General features: G+C 44.5%; 1 protein-coding gene across 3 annotated transcripts in view; it reads left to right on the top strand.

Annotated features, from left to right (window-relative positions):
* LOC148529215 (DNA-dependent metalloprotease SPRTN-like) overlaps positions 1-3,143 on the top strand; it is a 32,374-nt gene extending 29,231 nt beyond the window's left edge. Inside the window, exons 4-5 of one of the 3 annotated variants that reach the window (XR_015877844.1) lie at positions 120-303; positions 1,963-3,137. Coding sequence is in view for 2 of the 3 variants with exons in the window: in XM_088468923.1 (XP_088325049.1) it covers positions 120-303; positions 1,963-2,036 (258 nt within the window). In the remaining variant the exon portion in view is untranslated. Of the gene's footprint in view, positions 1-119; positions 304-1,962 lie in introns of all 3 variants that reach the window. The other 2 variants (XM_088468924.1, XM_088468923.1) reach the window with 2 other exon arrangements.
* The last annotated feature ends 19,461 nt before the right edge of the window (positions 3,144-22,604 follow it).

The raw sequence follows: 22,604 nt of genomic DNA, 5'->3' as shown, positions 1-22,604 counted from the left end.
TTTCCAATGCAACCAATCACTAAAGCCCATTGTCTTCCATTTGTGTATGTAAATGGACTTTGTAAGAGGCTTTCTCTGAGATTCATTTCTGTAATATTTTATCTCTGCTATGTGATTAGATCACCCACGAATATCATGAGGCAGCAACAAAATTGGAAGTCCATCAGTGGGAATGTGACCGGTGCTGCCACATAATACAGAGATGCATCAACCGGACCCCATCATTGCGGGGAAAGTGGTGGGCGGCCCATGCCAAGACATGTGGCGGTACGTTCCACAAAATAATGGAGCCTCCACGCCAAGGTAGGGAGGAGTTTATGATTGCTAGGCCTGTGTGTTTAATACCTATATTTCAGTTTTTACTAACTTATATAGCACACACACACGTTCCCCAGCGCTTCACAGAGTAGAGTCAGTCATTTACATTTTTTTGTCAGAAGCCAATACCCCACGAGTATGTTTTTGGATTTGATTGTGGATGTTTTTGTATTGTGGGAGGAAACTGGTGCATCAGAGGTAACCCATGCAAACTCCACACAGATAGAGGCTTAGTGGGGATGGGACCCTGGAGCTCTTAACAGTTGTCATCACACCTACGATAAAGTCCTGCACCAGCAGTACATTAGTAGCAGGTCCAGCACCAGCATAATATCAATATTTTTAAGTGCATAACAAGTAAATGGCAAAATATAAAAACCACTTGTTGACCAGTTGTCATCACGGGATGTAGTTATGAGACTGGCAGCCTCATGGCCACCGGTCTCAATCCCGACACTACAAACCCGGCAGGGAAATTAACATAGGCGTCGAAATACTGATGCCAATTTTAATCCTGATGCCAGGAGGGTGAGGTTTAGGGTGCGGGGGGTTAGGTATAGGCACTAATGGGGGGAGGTTAGGGTTAGGCACTAGGAGGGGAGGTTATGGTTCGGCACCCCTAAAGGAGGGTTAGTGGGGGGAGAGGTGAGGGTTAAGTGGCCTATCCATTAACAGATAAATTGAACGACTGAAAGATATATCGTTCAGTCGTTCAATATATCTGGCCCTGAATGATGACAGATGCGCACTCCCACGGCCGATAAATGTAATCTTTCATCTCTCCAACAAGTTGGTCAATTATTGCATATGACTGCCAGATATTAGAAATATCTAGCAGTTTATATGCGGTAAATGACAAACGATGAAAGATATTAGCAGCAGCTACAGAGCGCTGTAGAAAAAAAAATCCACTCCCTGAATGATGTCATGCGATATCGTTCATCGTTCGTTTTTTGCCAAAATCTGTCATGTACATGACATAACTTTCAGCACAGCCACCGGAATTTTCAATAGATATCTTTTGTCTTTCATCTTTCAGAAAAACATCTGCTAATGGATAGGCCCCTGTACAATACTTACCTCTGCTGTCGGGTTTTCCTGTGTCGGGCTAGTGCTGTCGGGATTTGAACCAGCAGCTCCTCTTTCCCCGGCGGCTGGCAGCTGACTGACGTGGCTGGCCGGCCACCGCAGAAGCAGTAAACTCTGGGCACTAGAGTGTGCCCAGAGTCTACTGCACATGCGCAGAATGCCGGAAAAATGGCCGCGGCTGCCATTTTCCGGTGTTCTGTGCAGCACTGAAACCTGACACGGGACCACGGTCAGGTGAGTTTTAAATAATATGGGTGTGTGGTGTGGGGCCACCCTGGACCCAGGGACCCGTGTGTCCCGTACAATCTGCATTCATTATAGATATGCACTGGTGCTGGACCTGCTACAGGGGCGTAACAAGTAAATGGCAGAATATAAAAACCGCTTGATATATAAAAAGCTCTGTGTGAACAGCAGGGATTACTGTATACATACACGCACACATATATACACATATATATATAAATAATACACATACAAACACACACACCCACTTATATGATGATCATATTGTACAGTAATGTGCTGTTTCTAACTGATATTTGTGTATTACAGGAGTAACAAGAGCAGGGCCTTCAGACTGGGAACCTGAAAGACCATCTAAAAGAGCCAGGACATCCAATATATGAGCGAGAGAGAGATGGGAGGAAGAGAGAGAGAGGAGATGGGAGTAAGAGGGGGAGAAAGAGATGGAAGGAAGAGGAGGAAAGAGAGAGGAGACACCATCGGAATAATGTGGAACATTGCTCCTCTGTGCGCTCATACACCAGAGTGCACCTCCTGTCTCTGATCCACTGTCTGAATCTGCGCTCCTGTCATCTGGTCCTCTGCAAGCTGCTTTCTCTCTGCTGCCTGTGAGTCTATCATCTACTCTCCAGCATATTGCAATTGCTACTATCCAGTCGGCATACCTTAAGCCTGTGTTCTGTTGTCCAGTTCCAGCAGGCAATGCATCCCTTCAGTCTGTGTCCTGCATTCTAGATTTAGTCTGATTCAGCCTGCTATCTACATTCTGGTTCCAGTCCGGTTCAGCCTGCACATCTTCAGTCTGCAACCTACATTCCGGTTACAGTCCGGGTCAGCCTGCTGTCTGCTGTTATCCAGACTTCAAGCAAGTCTTCTGATTACACCTCGCCTGCTCATTGCGGGTTCAAGTGGACAGTTCTGGCTCTAGCCACCCAGCTCTGGTGTTTGGGTTGTCTATCTTCAGAGGATTCCAGTCGGCCTATTGGTTCTCTGAGTTACCCCCTGTTCTGCATCTGAGTTTTCAGTCTGGTTCAGCCCTCACATCTTTAGTCTGCTACCTACGTTCCGGTTACAGTCCGGTTCTGCCAGCTTACCTTCAGTCTGTTTCCTCCATTCGGGATCCCATCCAGTTCAGCCTGCTTCCTATACCCTGGTTCCAGCCTGTGCAGTAATCTGAAGCATCCTGTTTATACCACTGGCTATAATAGTGCTTTCAAATGCCAAATCATCTATCTGCTGCTATCCTGACTTTCTTAAAGTCTTCTGAATATACCTCGCCTGCTCATTGCAGGTTCAAGTGGACAGATCTGGCTCTAGCCATCCAGGTCTGGTGTTCAGACTGCGCAAACTATGCTACACAAAACAGAGTCTTAACAGGAAGATGGTGGAAGAGACAGTATAACCCCTGCAATACAGGGAACAGCAGCTAGTGACCAGCATACTAGTGCTTATAATAATGTGAATATGTAAATATGTAAAATATAACATTTGTTCCATGTTTTTATATGCAGTGTTTTTATTAAATACTTTAGTACATAACTATATACATACAAACACAACAAATATTTACACAAATCAAACCAAAGAATCCCCAACTAATAGCTGAGGTGCAATGCTGCAATATATGATTATGTATAACATGAAGGATCACCAGTAACACAGCATCAGATGAGTAGGACATAAGAGAATTCACGTGGGACTGTCCCCCCAGTACAGAGGAAACCATTGATGTCTCTAATTCCACAAACATATGACATCCTGTTACCGGAGGTCCTGCTGCCCTATATATATTTAGGATCTTACTATGATGACATTAGCTATTGACCTTACATTGGACACATATTGTGAGACGTTTGCCCAAAGGGGTTTCTAGGGAAATGTGTGGTACATCCACCTCCATTCCCTGAATGCAGCCTATGGAGGTCACCCAAATCTGTGTCTTCGGGACATTCCCCCAACAAGTGCCATATAGACCCCAATGTCTTCTCACACTACTGACAGTAGGCGTTATCTCTCCTTACCCTGTGGTCTTGTCGGGGGCAATTAGGAGGAGTAATAAACATGGCACTCACCAAGGGTAGAACTATTCCGTTCTGCATTCACCTTGTTCAGGAACAGTAGTCAACAGTACAAGCAAGTGTGTCTAATCTTCACTAGAGATGAGTAGGTTCGAATATCAGCGATCCGAACCTACCCGAACTTAGTGACCCAAGCCGAGATCCGAGTTGGCTCAAGTTTTCCCGCCTGACTCGGATCTCTAAGCGAGGCAAAACGTCATCATCCCGCTGTCGGATTGTTGCGGGTTTTGGATTGTATCAAGGTTCCCTGCGCTTGCCGCAATTTTCATTCCGGCTGTGGAGACTGAGTGAAGAGGACGCAAGCGAGGGGCTGTGCATAGGGAGGGGCTGGCTGCTGTGCATAGGGGTTGTCATAGGGGCTGGCTGGCTATTGTCGAATGTCCATAGGGGATGGCTGCTGTACTGGGCTGTGCTGTGCCTGTTGTCCATAAGGGCTGTGTTGACTCTATCTATACTAGAAGCTGTGCTGCAGACAGAAGAGTGGGGCTTCAGTGGTTCCTGTGTCACAAAACAAATTAATAAATGTTTTTTTTCTCTTTGTGTGTAAATTAGCCACACTTATCAACAACGTAGCTGCGCAGGGGTGCTGCCTGTGTCATTTATCAAGGGGTTGCTGCCTCGTTCAGGGGTGCTCTCCCCTAGTGTAAGAAAAACAAATTAATAAGTATTTTTTCTGTGTGTGTGTGCGCATTAGCAACACTTATCAGCAACTTAGCTGCGCAGGGGTATTGCCTGTGTTATTTATCAAGGGGGTGCTGCCTCGTTTAGGGGTGCTCTTACCCAGTTTTAAAAATATATATTTTTTTGTGTGGATGTGTGTGTTAACCGCAACTTAGCTGCGCTATAATTGCTTGGAGACACTGCTGCAAGACCACAGTGAGTATGGAGGACAGTCATATGACAGGAGGGCAGGATCCTCATACCAGTCTTGTAACTGCCAGTAACAGTCATGATGAGGATGCAAGGTCGTCAACATCATCTATGAAGGGCGATGCATCAGGGCTTAAGTCAGGCCATGTAAAATCAATTTTTACCCTGTTAAAGAAAATAAAATCTAAAGCTAAGTCAGCTGTAGAGAAAAAAAAATTAGCAATATGCCATTCACTATACGAAGTGGCAAGGAAAGGATAAGGCCTTGGCCTTTATTTATGACTGATAGTTCTAGTTGTGGTGATTTAAGCCCTTCTGCTTGTAGGAGAGGTACAAAAAAAAGTCACAGATCCTCGAGGAGAGTCCAAGTGTGTCCGCGGTTGCCATGTGTGAGCATGACCTTTCTAATACTGTACTTGAAGAGGATCCTCCTTCCACCATTTGTGTGCATTCTGCATATGTGGGGATGAGCAGCACAAGTCAACACGCTGATGTAGAAATCGAGTATGCTTCTGTGGAATTGCACCAGGAGGATGAGGAGGATATTTATGTAGTTGGCGATAACAAGGATGATGAGGATGTTGATGCCAAGGATGTTTGTGTAAAAACTGTAAATCAGGCAACAGTTGTTGCCCATGGTGGGAAAAATCCCATTGTTGCCATGCCTGGGCAAAGGACCAAAAAATCCACCTCTCATGTGTGGAACTATTTCCACCCCAATCCGCACAACCTTTGCCAAGCCATTTGTAACCGTTACCAAGTAACAGTGAGACAGTGAGTAGAGGTAAGGACCTTAACCATCTAGGAACCTCCTCCCTGTTATGTCACTTGCAGCGCATTCATCAAATTGGAAAGGGTATTTCAAATTCAGAAGCTTTGGTGACAAAAAACGTAACAACAATCAGTCCAGTGTCACCTAGCTGCTCCCTTCTATCTTAATCCAAGCGCCTGCAATCTCCACCACCAACACCTGCATCATCAACATCCTCATTCGTGATTGGAAGTAGTCCTGCATCCAATTTCATAAGCATGACTGACTCCTCTACCCGTGATTCCTTAGAAGGATCCTTGAGTGCTATGCCTGTTGGTGCTGCTGGGGGTGGATCTTCATCTCAGAAATGGACCAAGAAGACTACTACTAGTAGTAATTTAAAAAGAAACAATTGACTATTAAACAGTCCTTTGATAGAGGAAGTAAGTATAACTGCTGTTACCCAGTTTCACAGCGGATCACTGACGCCATGATGGCTGTGCTAATATTAGATGGTGAAATAATAGAAAATGAGGATGATAGTGTGGAGGAAGTGCAAAAGGAGGATGAGGAGGAAATTTGTGTCTTATCTGACACTAATGAGGATGTTGATGATGAGGATGTTGTTTACGGAAATCAGCCACCAGTGGCAACAGTTCTTGCTCATGATTAAAAGAAAGCCAGAAAAGCCACGTCTTGGGTGTGGAATTATTTTAATCTAAATTCTGACAACAGTTGTGAAGGTATAGAATAGTAGAAAATATATCCGCACAGACCACTATTATATTAATTGTCCTTCCCTAATCATAAATCAATAAATTAACTACATATCTTATATAGGGAGGTGCTCCCAGGAATAAAAATCATCATATAAAACTAAAGAAAGCAAAGTATTCCTATAAAGGGGCACACACGGACTAATTACAATGAAACAATATTTATTGTTGACTCATCAAAAAAGAAAAAAGCATTAAAATATAACTTTTATTATATCCTTATAAAAAAAAAATAGGCGAAATAAGGTCACTATTAAAATAAATCTAATACTTATAATTAAAACTTTATGTCTCCACTGTAGCTAACTCTTATTCAATTATATTCCGGGTTATAGATCTTTTGGTGTCACTATTAGTCGTACGGTGTGCGTCAGTCTGTACTCATACACTGACATATAATTACTATACTTATATTATAGAAATTGCACAAATCCCAAGATATTAATCAATTATGAGCCACCTTTGAAGGTATGGTCTCATTCATCATAATTGTCCAATGTAAATGTATGAATCAGTACCTCACTTGTACTAATTGCAAATAATACAATATACGTCCAGGTACTGAGAATCACTGAACCATATCAGGATTATATTGTACAGTTATATACAAACAGTGTCAAAAATGTGAAAGAAATACTTATGAGAAAAACTTCCTCTCAGGGCTCATTGATTCTACTCTGACGCCAGACAGCGCTCAGTGTTTATCATTAGCCACATAATTACATAATTTCCTTATATCAACTTGATTGTCAGGAGGTATTTATTCTCTTGATATACCTCTTATTATTATCACAAGTATACCTGCGACGCACACTCTTCTAAGCAGTGTTGTTCTAACCAAAACAAATGGCAATCATTATAGAGATATTCACTCTTTCATCACTGCCCTCATAATTTGGTATGACCACTACTGTTCAGCTGCCACTAATCCTTATTTATTAATCTCCCTGGATACTTCAAATTAGTATATTAAACAGGACAGCTGGGACACCTTTATTGTATAACTTTCATACCCTTTCTCATATTGTATCCATATAATGTATGTTTCAATTATGTTGCCAGTATTCTAGCTGTTATTAAATAGCATATCTTACTGCCACACACATATTCTCAAAGGCAGTTTAACTCTGTCCAAATAGTTAGCAACTAATATAGAAATTTCTCTGCTATCACTGCCCTCATAGTGTGGCTGTACTATTGATCTATAGGCCGCTGATACTGGCAAGGTTAATCTGCCTATTTTAATGCTACTCCATTTGGTAGTCACGAATATCTAACTCTACATCCCGCAACATGTGCGGCACATCAGCGGCTATCAGCACATACGGCAAACTCGTTGTTGGTTCAACAAAAAGAGTTAGCGTGGAGACATGTGGTTTACAAGTCACAGACCACGCTATGCATCGCGTGTCTGCGCATACAATTCCTAACGCGCGTTTCGCCTGTCGGCTTAATCATAGGAGCAACCCGACCTACGGGTTGCCACATACTATATCCTGGTCTTCCCCCAATCATCACAAGTCTTCTTTGATTGATGTTCCTTATAGCCAATGAAAGCCTCCTGTCAGCACTCCTATTGGTTACTATTGCCTTTGACAGAATTGCTATGTAGACAAGGGAATATAATCTACCTTTTAAGTTTAACTCATTACTATGGGATTTAAACATATTTATTTAAATAATTAGACATATTAAGGTTATAACTTGCGTACTAATAATTATTAATAAATACAAAACTAATATCTCAAAGCACTAATACTAAATTTAAATTAATAATAATCATAATACAGTAAGATAATTAAATATAATAATTAGTGTTCTATATATAATAATAATAATAATCAGTGATTGAAACTAATAATGTGCTCATAAATTCTACATCCTATGATCAAGATGTAATAAGATATGGACCTTGTCCATAAATAAATTAGTGATAAATAAATTAATAGTATATAATCATATTGTAATTTAAAAAAAAAAGATATATATATATAATCCATCCCAAAATAGCCCAAAGGTGACAAAACTCATTATACAGTTGTTAATTCCAAAATCTAGATTATTAAGATAAAGTAAAATATATACAATAATATTATTATTATCACAAATTCATGCTGAACTACCTATAAAATATATTACCCTATATATATTAAAAATTATATCATAATATTACAGCAATAAGTAATAAAAATTAATAAAAAAATTAATTCCAGATATGTTAATTAAATAATACGTCTATTTTAAGAACACCCCAAAATTGATGTTATCATTTAGCCCTATTGGTTGTAGACCACCCAGTACAAAAATCCAGTGGTTTTCTCTTTTCAATAATTGTTGGGTAATATCACCACCTCTAATACCGAGGTGTATTCTCTCCACACCAAATACTTTCATAAATCTTGGGTCACTATCCTGTTGATCATGGAAATGTTTTGAAACTGAAGTTAATTGTTTAAACTTCGCCAGATCAGACCCAGAATTCCTGATATTACCCGCGTGTTCAAGTACTCTTTGTTTAAGGGATCTTGATGTCATCCCTACATATCGTTTCTCACATGGGCATGTGATACATTAATTGTAATACTGCTGGGGTAATTTACTGTAATCTCGTATCCTATGTTTTTTATTGTATTTATCCTTGAACTCTGTTGTTCGTACCATGTAGTTGCATGATTTGCAACCTCCACATTGAAAAGATCCTTCTGCCACTGCCTTTCTCTCTTTTTTACTCTTGAAGTGGCTCCTAACCAATTTATCTTTAATATTGGATGATCATCTCCAACTTATTGAGGCTTTGGATCCCAGGGCTTTAGCAAGATCCTCAGCCAACGTAAGTACTGACCAATGTTTCTGTATTATTTTTTGGATGTGCTGCCACTCCATACAGAAATCACCCACAAACCGGATAACTTCTGGTTCTTTCTCTTTAATCCGGTTAGAATATAGTAGAGAATTTCTATCCTTCTGATTGGCCTCGTATCTCGCTTTTTTGATAGCCCTATTACTATATCCCCTCTTTAATAAGCGTTCCTAAGGGAGAGTTTCTGCGCCTTAGGAGAAACTGTTCGGACCAGAGACTTTGTTTGATTTGTTAGGTACAGCGGGGTGTGGGACGCCCTCCCTCTGTTACCCTATACTTGCCAGTTACTGAACGGTTCATTAACTATTAACTATCTATCTTCAATATTGATTTTCATCTCATTCATACCAGTCCATCATATCATTCCCCATCCCCCCATATCGTGCTCCCCCATTTCTCTGCTCACACTCATCACATATACTTGTGATTAACAGTACCATTAAATAAATATACTACATGATAGGATTATTAGAGTGTCTCAGACTCAGTCATTGACAAACTCTGTTATTTGTACACTATCTACAGAGCGCAGTCCCTCCTTTGACACGTGTGAGTCCATGTGAGTCCATGTGAGGTATATCTGTGGAACTTGTTGCGGACACTGCATTGTAGCACTTTGCATGCTGATTGACAAACTTAGTCGCACAAAGATATAAAGTGTCACATAGCAAATTAATCAGCACAGGCTACGGGTGCATCATAGTTGCATCACATTGTGACTTAGGGCCTGATTCAGAGCCGGACGCTCTGAATCAGTGCCCTCCTCCATGAAAATGGAGCGGCCTCCTGGCCGCTCGCATAGCTGTGGGTGACCACCCACAGCATATGCGAGCGTCCATGATGATGGTCGCGATGGTCTTGACCATCGCGACCATCGGGCTTGCGACGGAGACCCTGCGGTAGGGTCTCGCTGCCGCAAGCCCTGGAGTGATTTTGGCTCGATCAGAGTCAAAATCACTCCCACTGACATCACTAGTGATGTCAGTGGGGCCGGCTTCAGACGGTAGGCGTTCCCATGGGAACGCCTCCGTCTGGCAGGCAAGCCCCCGGCACGCCCACCAAAGGGGGCGTGCTGTCAATCAACATCGACAGCACACCCCCTTTGGTGCAAGACCCAGAGCGATGGAGAGCCCGTCGCTCTCCGTGTCTCGCGCATGCGCACGACAGAGCTCCCTCCGCATGCGCAGTGGGGGAACATCGACCCGCTTGCGAGCGTCCTTTGCTCGCGAGCGGGTCTGAATGACCCCCTTAGACTCATTTTGTCAAAAAGATGCAAAAAAGATGTTTGGTGCTGACAGTCTGATGGGACCAGGCGCTCCAAGAGGGGCTGTTTGGACACGACTGCAGCAAAGATGAGTGAAGACACATCTATACAAATATAGTCTATAATTTTAATTCAATATAGCCAAATAATTTTTTTTTAACAAAAGGGGTTAACTTGTGCCTGCAGAGAGATCTTCCAGTTTGACGCCCAGTGGTGGACTTCTGGTGGTCACCGGGGTCGATGGTGTTTCTCCCGTTTATCCTTCTTTCCCCCTCCACCCCTCTATCTGCTCTTGTGTCTGGTCTTTTATCCCAAACTTGGTCCCACTGTCCCCCACGCTACAGTATGTTTTCCTTTTTCCTCTTTACTCCTATACTTGCTTAGTCCAGCTAATGCCCTTCCACTGTGGTGCTGCTGCGCGGATCTTTCAGCATACTCGGACTCTGCTTCTAAGCTATGATATTCCAGTGTTCAGTATGCAGTTTGGGAAGCCCCAGTTGATTGCTTGGACTTTGTATGCTACCTACCCTGCACTACTGTGCTGAAGTCCTTGGCTCTGCAGTCCGTAAGCCCTGCTGGTTTTTATATGCTTGTATTTACTGTACATAGTGGGACAATTTTATTTTATTGTGCTGCCTGCCTAACATATCCTGCAGTATTAGCGTGGTTTTATATATATTTTTGCTGTTACTGAATAGGCAGTCTATATCCCTGTTTGTATGTGAAAGCATTTAAAATACTACCACATATTTATCTTGATCAGGAGTGTGTTCTCTCCCCCTGGTGGTGTACAATTAGGTTGTACCTATTTTCTCCCCTGTAGTGTCATATAAGGTACATATAAGGTTCTAGATCTTGTAAAATGTCCACATACAGGATTTTCCCAACTGGAAGAGTACTTTTCCTCACCTTCCCGTTTTCACCAGTGGTCGAGGTCATGTATTCTGTATCCAATACTAAAACATTTGCTCCTCAACTAGCGATTGATTTACTGAAGATCCTGATACCCTACATGGATGACAGGTTTAATAGCTTGTTGTTTCTTTTAGACCCAGACCCAGTCCCTTTGGATGACCAAGTCCCCTGTCCGACTACTCCAACTCTATTAGTTTCAATCTGAGTCTGAAGGATAAAGACACCTTCTGTAGGCATCGCAGATCCAAGTGCTACACAGTTATTGTCTGTCTGATTACATCTAAGCTTACATAGAATGGGCAAGGGAACATCGGAAAACGCAGACCCTGGCCTTGGCACTCTCACAAAACAGAGGCAACGCTTCCGTCTCAGGGAACAGTCCCCATCGCCATCCATTCCCCACCCTCAAACTGCCGCAGCCTATCAATCAGACTGCAGCATTCAGGCCACTGCAAACAGGGTTGCAGCAGATGTGATGTGCGGCCCCGGCGCCTGCCGAGTTAAATCATTGGGTTTGCATAAGTCTGAATCAGGCCCTTGGCGGAATGTATTAAAATGCAAAATGCAGTAAAACCCCCGAAAATGCAGTTTTCAGGGATTTTACCGCATTTTCTATATGTCCTAAGCACCGGATTGTGATGCATTTCGGTGCTTATTAAAACAAGATCCAATAATAATAGACCTGTTTTTATTTACAGAAAAGCTCCTGCTCTAAAAAATAAATTGGTCAGTAGCAGTATTAAAATTGAAAGTAGGCAAGTGAGAGAACTAAAGGCTTCCACCAGTGTGGAAGTTGCCTTATGTGCAGAACAGTGAGATCTAATATTTGTAAAATGGCAGATTTCACTGTGAATGGTAAAACTTATCCCATTAGGGAGTTTATAACATGCCATTCCAGGAATGTGATCTACTGTATGTACTGGAATGTGCATGAGGTCTCCCCTATGTTGGGAAAACCAGCAGGTGCTTAATGGTATGACTTGCTGAACACATCTATAATATTCGGAAAGGGCTAGAAACCCATACAGTGTGGGCCCATTATAAAAAGCACCATGATGTAAAGGAGTGCTATATCAAATTTTAATCAGCAGATTCAACCTAAATGGCGAACAAGGGATGTGGATAAGAGGCTCTCCCAAACAGAAATGAAGTGGATCCATCATTTGGAGACCCTTGTGCCCAAGGGGCTAAATGGGGAGTTTGAAATCAAGTGTTTCTTAATCTAAAGGATCCCCCTCTGCCCCCCTTATCTGAACCCCTATATCTAACTTGTTGCACTTTATTTGCATGTATTTTGCACACCCTGCACTTTTTCTGCACTGTTCTGGTATTTGTATATTTTATGATAAATTATATAAATGGATATTGTACTTGCTTTTCTGCTACTTTTTAATTGTTATGTATTTTTGTCTTTTTTTGATGTTTTATGGCCATTCTATGAGGAGTAAATATGGACTGGAGGTATTCTGTTTTATAATAACTGCCGATATGAACAGTAATATGGTAAAAAACTGGCCCCCCGTCTACCTTGGACTACTTCCTGGATGCTGGACGCACGTGGAACACAAAAGTAGCCATTTCCGGAGGGTGGTACACATCCGGAAAGCAAATGGCAATTCCACTTCTGGCTTCCGGTCATTGTACGCATGTGCAGGGAATGGGAGAAGCTGATTAGCAGCGATCAACAACAGATGCCCTGTAATTAGGAGGGGTATATTAGAATGTCCATAGGAGCCATAACTTATGCTTCTGAGGAAGGACCAATTGGTCAGAAACGCGGTAAGCTCCAAGTTATGGCTTCTATCTGCTGAAGGAGTCCAGTGATCAGACTCTGGATAGTGGTGTGTACCTGCTTGTGTGGACTTTGGTATCTGGAGCCATTATCCTACCACCCTAAATCTACATCTTGAGACCTCGGGAATCATCCTTCTGGGAGCTGTGTGCCATGGAGGAGTCACTTATATGCTGTAAATTTTATTGTAAGGCAATGTGTTATTAAATTCTTGTCTTTAAAAAGGATTTCTGCACTATTTCCTTTTTATGTGTCTTCCCTGATTAATGTTACTGTGAGGTACAAAGAGAAGGGAGGCACTGTCTTTCAGATTGTGGAGGAATGAAAGAACACATCGAAATTACAACCAACCTATTATAAAGGGATTTTCCCAATCAAGCTTACACTGAACAGTCCTGTGCTGTGTTATTTGAAAGAGTATTAACGGTGACTATTTCTTACCCTTAGTTGTGTGAATAACACTCTGGAACTTTTGTTTATTATTTTTTATGCAAATATACTTACCAGGGGAGCACTATGTTCTTAGTGTAGTCACTATTTTGTTTATTGTGTCTTATTTGAGTAACATTGGATGTTTTTACTCGGGTTCCACTGACTAAGCGGCACTTTGATTGCGCACCTTTCCAGCTTTTTTCTAATATACCAATCATGGTATGTACCCAATGATAGGCGAGATGTACCGCACTGCATCACTCTATAGCATATTAGGTTACATTGCCCTAATTTGTTTCCTTGTCATTTTTGGTGTCTTAGCTGTGGGAGAATAACGCAATTGGGGGATCTGCAACATTTTGGTTCTAGTTTAAAACAATAGCAATATTTTAATTTGTCCTTTAGTTCTTTATTCAGACCATAAAGCTTAGTATAACTATATAGCGTTATATTGCTGTATCTTGTCTTTATATGACATATGTTGGTTTTTGCCCTTCGTGCATTAATGTTGGCACCTTTACCTGATATGTTACAAAAGATATGCCTGGCTCTGTCTGGTCTTTACTCCAGAGACGGTCATGTTTGTTTGGTTAGGAATATTCTGAAAATGTTAGAAGCATAGACACTTTGTAATATTTTTGGCACTACTATGACTGTGGATTTTGGCTTTTTTATGCTAGTCTCAAAAGCCAGTTGCCTGATGTTTCTCCTCAACTAGTGTTCACTTTTTCTGTATACTGTATTTCTTTCCTTTGACTCTTAAGGTGCCTACACACTTACCGATATTTTACCCGATCTGCCCGATTCCGACGCATCGGAACGACAGATCGTGTAAATATGCCCAAATTGTGAGTCCCCACTCACGATCACGATGCGATGCGCGTCCCAGCTGGTCGCACATCACAGCGTAAGATCTGCCATGCTGTAGGGCAGATCTGGCAATCTGGGACACAATGCACTGGAAAAAAAGTCCCGGATGCACGATGGATCATTTGAAGATGGACCAAATCGTGTGCAGAGCTGCCTGGGAGGAGTTTCAAGGGAAATCGGACACATCGTTGGATCGTGTGCAGATCGGTAAGTGTGAAGGCACCTTTAGATGCATCTATGTTTCTACTTCAGGGTCCATAGGGTATCCACAGGATACCTTGGGGTATAGGTGTGACGTCAGTCGCAGGGCACCAAAGAGTTAAGCTTTCAGCCTCCCAGGATGCACTAGGTCCCCCTCCTATACCCCGCCCCCAGGCCAAGGCACCTCAGTTTAGTTTGGTGCCCGGCCGGAGTCGGGTGCACCTGTTGGAGTGGGGGCTAGAAGAGCCCCTGAAGCTTTTTCTTCATGCAGCTGTGGCTGCACATCTGGATGAACAGCATGGACAGTCAGTCCTGACGTCCATGCTGTCTTCCCTACACCCCGCCGGTACCAGAACGCCGGTACTGATCCGGGGATGCTGGTGGGCGTCTGGGGTCACAGCTAGCGGTGACCCCAGATGCTCCGGACCATGGCCGGATTCAAGGGGGACAGAGGTAAGCAGCGGGGTCCCGCGGTGGGTCCCCGCTGATCACATGGTCCTAAGTCCCCAGGCAGGGGGCTCCCTGGGGACTGGCTGCAGCGTGGAGCCAGGCGACCAACCTGCGCTTCCACTACCCCCTGGGACAGCGGACCGCAGCAGAGCGGTAGCGCTGCGGCGTCCCAGGGGTTAAATGCATGCCAGGGGAGCGCGCCTTCCCTGTCTCACAGCCGGCGCCTCCCCCGCTGCACACAGCCCTCTCTGCACTGTGCTGACTGGTCCTGTGTCAGCGCTCCTCCCCCAGGCCAGCTTCTCTCTGCTCCTCGGCGGCCATCTTCTCTGCAACGCATGGTGAACGCTGCTGGAAGTCTGGAAGGAAGCATCGTGGTCTGGGTCCCCCCGCATACCTCTCCTCCGCTGTGGCTCAGGTCTGTGTATGCAGCGCTGTGTCCTACCAGGCCCTGTGTCTGTGTAGTTGAGTGATCAGCGCTGTTAGTGCAGGAATTGTTATTTCTCTGCATTGTATGTGACTGTGCTAGCGCTGCCTGTAACTATTCTTCTCTAAACTGTCAGCTTTATTACTGTCCCTGTTCTTTCTGCTAAAGCCCTTGCGGTGCGGTGCTGCAGGGTGGTCTCTCGCCTATTTAATACTTAATTGGTGAGAGAGGTCACATACGTGGTGCCATCATGTCTGAAAGTGATTTTCCCCTCCGGCTACAGTGTACCACGTGCAAAGTACCGTTAGCGGAGGGGGAGGGTAGCGCGGAGGGCCTTTGCCGGCAGTGTTTGTCCATGGCGCGGCCTATTACGGTTACAGCACCGGTACAGGAGCCGCCCTGGGCTTGTTTCGCTCAGGCGTTAACAGCTTTAGTGGGCCAGTTAGCTCCGCAGCCCGCGTTTACTCCGAGGGGTTTGTCCCAGCAGTCTGTGGTGTCGTCACCCATGCAGGGGTTCCCACGACAATTGGTGGTACCCCACAGTCTCCCTATTTCCCCGCTCCCGGGTTCTCAGGAGCCAGCATGGGTTAACTCCCTGACGAGTTCTGTACAGCACTTGTCGGATGTGTTGCAAGGGGAGTCTGTGATGCGGCCTCATAAAAGGCCGGTGGCGTCTCTGTCCGCTCCTTATGAGGATGACGAAGGGACGTCTGATGATGGGGAGATTCTTGATCCTTACGATCAGGAACCTCTCCATACTAAGGACGCTGATGCTAAGTCCAAAGTATATATTCCTGGACTTATTCGGGCGGTCCGCACAGCCTTGGTGATTGAGGACGAAGTTCCCCCAGCGGCTAAATCTATTTCAAAGATGTGAAGGGCGATGCCACAGTCTTTCCTCTTTCGGGTCAGTTGGTGGACCATTTAGAGGAGGCGTGGAAACAACCTGGCAAAAGATACCAGCCGCAGAGACGCCTGGCGGTGGCTTATCCGTTCGCGGATAATTATTTTGCTAAGTGGGAATCCCCTCCACAGGTGGATTCTCACGTGACCCGTCTTGTCCGTAGTGCCACATTGCCGATGCCATCCATGTCCTCCCTTAAGGATGCTACGGACCGCAAGGTAGAAATCTGCCTGAAGTTCGCTTATTCCCTTGCAGGGGGGGCAGCACGGCCGGCTATGGCCATTTGCTGGGTTGCCAGAGCGATGGAGCGCTGGGCGGATTCATTAGAGGCTTCTTTTGAATCCGACTGTCCGGCCGAACAGGCGGAGTTGATTGGCAATCTCCGTGATTCGGCCACCTACATCAACGAGGCGGCTCTAGACATTAGTACTCTGGTGTCTAGAATTTCTTCAGCAGCGGTAGCTGCTCGTCGCACCTTGTGGCTGCGATCCTGGAAGGCGGACGCAGATTCCAAGAAAGGTCTGGAAGCGTTGCCGTTTACCGGAGAAGTTCTCTTCGGTCCGGATCTGGATAAGATTGTGGCCACGCTGGCGGCAGCCAAATCTGCTTGTCTCCCGTCGGCCGCTGCTCCTTCTGGTTCGGGACCATCGTCCTTTCGGTCATCTAGGGCCCAGGGCAGGCCCAAACCACAGTCGTTTCCTTGACAGGCTGGCCCTAAGAAATCGGTCAAGCCCCGGAAGCAGGCATGGAGTACCAGACGTCCGGCCCCCAAGCCAGATGACAAGCCTGCGGCCTGACGGTCCGGGCCTCCCTTTGGGGGATCCCAGGGTGGGAGGCCGCCTGCTACAGTTCGCCCAGTGTTGGTCGACCACTACGACAGACACTTGGGTTCTGGAGGTGGTTTCCCACGGATACGCCCTCTCCTTCCGGCACAGACCCCCGGCTCGCTTCTTCACCACGGGTCTCCCATCAGACCGGAACAAGGCTACGGAGCTGCGGAAGGTATTGCACACTATGCTCCAGGCTGGAGTTATAGTGGCGGTTCCATTCTCCCAGAGGGGCCAGGGTTTCTATTCAAATCTATTTTTGGTACAGAAACCCAATGGGTCATATCGTCCGATTCTCAACCTCAAAGCACTCAACAAGTCTTTGCGGGTCCCGAAGTTTCGGATGGAGACCCTACGGTCCATCATTCTGGCGCTGGAACCTGGGGACTACTTGGTGTCATTGGACATACAGGACGTTTACCTGCATGTCCCTATTCTTTGGCGCCATCAACAGTTCCTCAGGTTTGCAATCCGCAGCGACCACTTCCAGTTTCGGGCGTTACCTTTTGGCCTGGCAACAGCACCACGTGTTTTCACCAAGGTGATGGCGGTCATGGCGGCTTCTCTGCGGCTGCAGGGAGTCCGCATGTTGCCGTATTTGGACGACCTGTTATTGGTGGCAGGATCTCCAGAGCTCCTGTTACGCCACTTGGACCTGACCATTGCACTGCTGCAACGGCACGGCTGGCTAATCAACTGGCAGAAGTCCACTCTAATCCCGTCTCGGAGGATTCTGCATCTTGGAGCCTTATTGGACTCGGGACAGCAAAGGATCTTCGTGACGGAGGACAAGATCTCTGCTTTACAGTCAAGGGTGCGCAGTTGCCTGCACAGCCGCCGGGTGTCCTTACACTCGGCGATGAGGTTACTGGGCTCCATGGTGTCGGTGTTCGACATGGTGGAATACGCCCAGTTTCACTCCAGACCTCTGCAGCACCTGATCCTGTCCAAGTGGAACGGGCTGACTCAGTCTCTGAAGTCCCAGACGATTGTGCTCACCCAGGAGGTTCGCCTGTCCCTTACGTGGTGGTTACAGACGACCCACCTCAACAAGGGACGTCCGTTCTGGGTTCCAAATTGGGTCCTGTTGACAACGGACGCCAGTCTTCGGGGTTGGGGAGCAGTTTCGGGTCCACACTTGTTCCAGGGCAGGTGGACGCCGACAGAAGCGGAGCTTCCAATAAATATCTTGGAACTCCGTGCGGTCTTCAATGCTCTCCAGCAGGCACAGCGGTTTCTCCAGGGTCGCCCGGTGCAGGTCCAGTCGGACAACGCTACCACCGTGGCCTACATAAACAGGCAAGGAGGAACTCGCAGTCGGGCGGCTCTCGTAGAGGTCTCTCGGATCCTGGTTTGGGCGGAGCGCAATCTTCCGGCCATATCAGCGGTCTTCATCCCGGGAGTGCTCAATTGGGAGGCGGACTTTCTAAGTCGCCAGGACGTTCATCCGTGGGAATGGTCCCTGCACCCGGACGTTTTTCAACTACTGGTGGACAGGTGGGGTCTTCCAGAAATCGACCTCATGGCGTCCCGGCACAACAACAAGTTGCCGGTGTACGGGTCTCGCACAAGAGACGAAGGTTTTTTATGGGAACAGGGCAGTACTCCGCACTCGGCCCGAGTTTCTTCCCAAAGTTGTTTCCCAGTTTCATGTTAACGAGGAAATAGTTGTTCCGGCCTTTAACTCACCGGGTCTTTCCGTGGGTGAGGCCTCTTTGGATGTTGTGCGGGCCTTAAGGACTTATGTTGACCGCACTTCTTCGTTTAGGAAGTCGGACGCTTTGTTTGTCCTCTTTGGCTTCCGTAAAAAGGGTTGGCCTGCTTCAAAGCAAACTTTGGCAGCCTGGATCCGTATGGCTATTTCTGAAGCTTATCTTCATGAAGGCCTACCGGTCCCTCCTTCTCTGAAGGCTCATTCCACTAGGTCTGTGGGTCCTTCGTGGGCAGCTCGACGTGGTGCCTCGGCAGTTCAGATCTGCAAGGCTGCTACGTGGTCTTCTGTCCATACCTTCGTGAGGTATTACAGGTTTGACACCTTCGCCTCTCAGGATGCTTCCTTCGGGCGGCGGATTCTCCTTTCTGCACAGGAGCGTCCCCACCCTTAAAGGATACTGCTTTGGGACATCCCCAAGGTATCCTGTGGATACCCTATGGACCCTGAAGTAGAAAATATGAGATATGGTAAGAACTTACCCTTGTTATCTCTATTTCTACGAAGTCCATAGGGTTCCACAGGACTCCCGCCCTGTCGCACCTGTGCTGCAGATGGGCTTTGCTCTGGTCACCGGTTTTCCGTCTCCCTCTGGTGAGAATGTGATTCTTGTATGTGTCCAGATCTTTGTTCTCTCTCTTCCTTCTCCTCCTCCGGCCTATGGCTTGGTAACTAACTGAGGTGCCTTGGCCCGGGGGCGGGGTATAGGAGGGGGACCTAGTGCATCCTGGGAGGCTGAAAGCTTAACTCTTTGGTGCCCTGCGACTGACGTCACACCTATACCCCAAGGTATCCTGTGGAACCCTATGGACTTCGTAGAAATAGAGATAACAAGGGTAAGTTCTTACCATATCTCATATTTTTCTTTGTATGCTCACCATGTGTTTTTGTTACAATGGTTTGTATCCATGTGTATTTTGTCATATGGTTCTTTTCCTAAGCATATTTCATTGTCATGCTTTAATAAAATAAAATGTTAAAAAAAAAAATATCCATTAAAAAAACATATTTCTATAGCCATAATGCGGTGTTAAAAAGTGAATACAGCACATTATATCTAATATAGAATACAGTATGTTTTAAATTACATATATTATCAGTTACAACAAGACATTACTACTGGAAACATAAGCCATACAATATGGTGACAAATATTCAGTATTTTCCTTGTTTTAACTTGGTATTGAGGTCCACTAAAACTTTTCCTCAATTGTTAGATCCACTTTGAGCAATGGTTAGAAAATTTGTGGATTCCATATATTATATCACATAAAAAATTCTGAAAATATTGCTGAATAAAACATCAAATCCAGGGGAACTTTTAGAATCTTGTGACTGAAGTTAACCACCTTCTGTGCTAATTAATGAAACCAGCTGACCATTATCATTGTGCTTGTATAATACTAATATTGTTGTTAAAATGTGTTAAGAAAGCAAAAGTCAATCAAAATGTTTAATTGTGATTTTTTTTCCTTATGTGCCAACATTGGTACTGCTTCATGGAACAATAAATAAATACTCACACCTCTCAATGTTTACCAGCCACAAGCGATTTGATCACATTCTTGACCATTTCTAACGCAAGTAGCCTCCAGGTTTGGTTTCTAAAGATTAGCTCTACTTGATTAAATTCTCCATCATCTCTTGTAAATATCTCTGTCTGCTCACAAGCATTCAGTAGCTCAGTGAAATGTATGCAGTTTCCAAGGCAACCTTAGTAAATGCTATTACTCATGCTCTTATCTCTAAGAGGCAGGGGTTTTGGTATGCACCAAGCATTATGCTACTATCTGTTGGACTGGAACCTTGTAATACAACATGACAGATATAGATTTCTTTAACATGACAGTTGTGCAAGCAAATATAGTAACCGCCAATTGCAGCAAAGCGAATCAGTGCAATTGAAGCTATTGATTTATGTCACGCATGATGAATATTATGCTAATGATTTGTACAGTATGTAATGCAGGTATGTATTTATTTTTAAGGGAAATGTGTACAGTACTATTAAACATAATGTACAATTTTAAGTATATGACATGTAATTTATGTTTCCATACATTTATGAAACCTCAAATTTAATCTGTCTAAAGGGATATAATATAATAAATAAAAGTATTTTCATTTTTAGAGATTTACAATATGCATTTTTCAAATGTCAAACTATTTTACCATTTATGGCACTCTTAACTGTGCTAAGTTTGGTGTACCAACTGTAAAGCTGCATATACATGTACAGATTTTCTGTCCAGCCATCCAACTAGTTGATTGGTTGGAATGAAAATCTGGTAACGTATGGGAGTAAATGATGATCAGCAATTTACTCCTAAATGCCAGAAAACAGATGAAAATGGTCGTCATTCAAGTTTGTTAAATGTTTGATCTAAACAATTTGTTCAAACAACAGTTTTTGTCCATTTTTCAGGTTTTGGGAGCAAATTGCTGATTGTCATTTGCTTTCATCCCTTACCAGATTTTCATTCCAACCAATCAACTAGTTGGATGGTTGGACAGAAAATCCTTACGTGTGTATGCAGCTTTAGTTTGCATTTCTGTGCCTTATCCATATTGCAGAGGTCCTCAAGGCACCTCATCAATTTAGGTTTTAGAGATATCCATGGTTGAGCACAGGTGGTTAAATCAAATTGACTGAGGTACTAATTAACTCACATGTGGTCAACATGGATATCCTTAAAACCTGGACTGTTAGGGTGCCTTGAGGACAGAGTGTGGGAACTATTGCAATATTGCCTTACCAATTAAAGCATGATTCCAAAAAAAACATTGCCATTTGTCTGCTGCCTTAACCCATTCAGTGCAAGAGGTCTTCAGTAAAACTGCAAGTCAGAGGGCCTCTATATGATTTGCACATGTACGCTATTTTGACAAGTAGAATTTTTTATTTAAACTATACCTAAACAAATTTGATATTCGTCAGATATTGCTTTCTATTGGTGTCAGATTTCAGTCGACATGTATGTTATTTACAGCCATTAAACAAAGAAACAAAGAAATGTTTTTTAAATGCTCTTTTTCATTATTTAGGATAACCTATGCTATGGGCTTTCATGAAGGGGGTATAGGGCCCCTTTAAGCAGTAATTAGTCATATGTCCTAATAAGCTTGTTTGTTGCTAGGTGGAGCCTTCTGGAGCGTTTATGTCTAGCAGACAGCCCCTGGGGATTACATTTCCTCCTTCCTCTTCCCCTATATTTCCAATTCTCGAAGCAGACATTAATATATTACTTGCCTATAGCAGTTAGTTACTCATTGCTGTGAACACCTATTAGCTGCAGAGGTTCGGAGCAACAAGTACCCGAGTATATAAAGATTTGGGTCTCCAGCACCTTTAAGCAGTAATTAGTCATATGTCCTAATAAGCTTGTTTGTTGCTAGGTGGAGCCTTCTGGAGCGTTTATGTCTAGCAGACAGCCCCTGGGGATTACATTTCCTCCTTCCTCTTCCCCTATATTTCCAATTCTCGAAGCAGACATTAATATATTACTTGCCTATAGCAGTTAGTTACTCATTGCTGTGAACACCTATTAGCTGCAGAGGTTCGGAGCAACAAGTACCCGAGTATATAAAGATTTGGGTCTCCAGCACCTTAGGTAGACAGCCACTGTGCTGGGACCGCGGGATGGCAGGACGGAGGACCCCGGAACCACGTCATGCAGGGGAATGCGTGGCCATTAGTCATGAGGCTGCAATATTGTGGTTTATAAAAGAGAAAGCTTTTGTATGACAAAATTGCATGTAAAGTGGGCAGTGTGCAAATCACCACAGGATGCTGGAGCGTGGCAGAAGTGAGAATTTACAGTACTTG

Source organism: Taudactylus pleione, unplaced genomic scaffold, assembly GCF_031769625.1.
Source record: "Taudactylus pleione unplaced genomic scaffold, aTauple2 ptg000086l, whole genome shotgun sequence".
NCBI lineage: Eukaryota > Metazoa > Chordata > Amphibia > Anura > Myobatrachidae > Taudactylus > Taudactylus pleione.
Note: the sequence above shows the minus strand (reverse complement) of the source record. Positions and strands in the feature narration are given on the sequence as shown.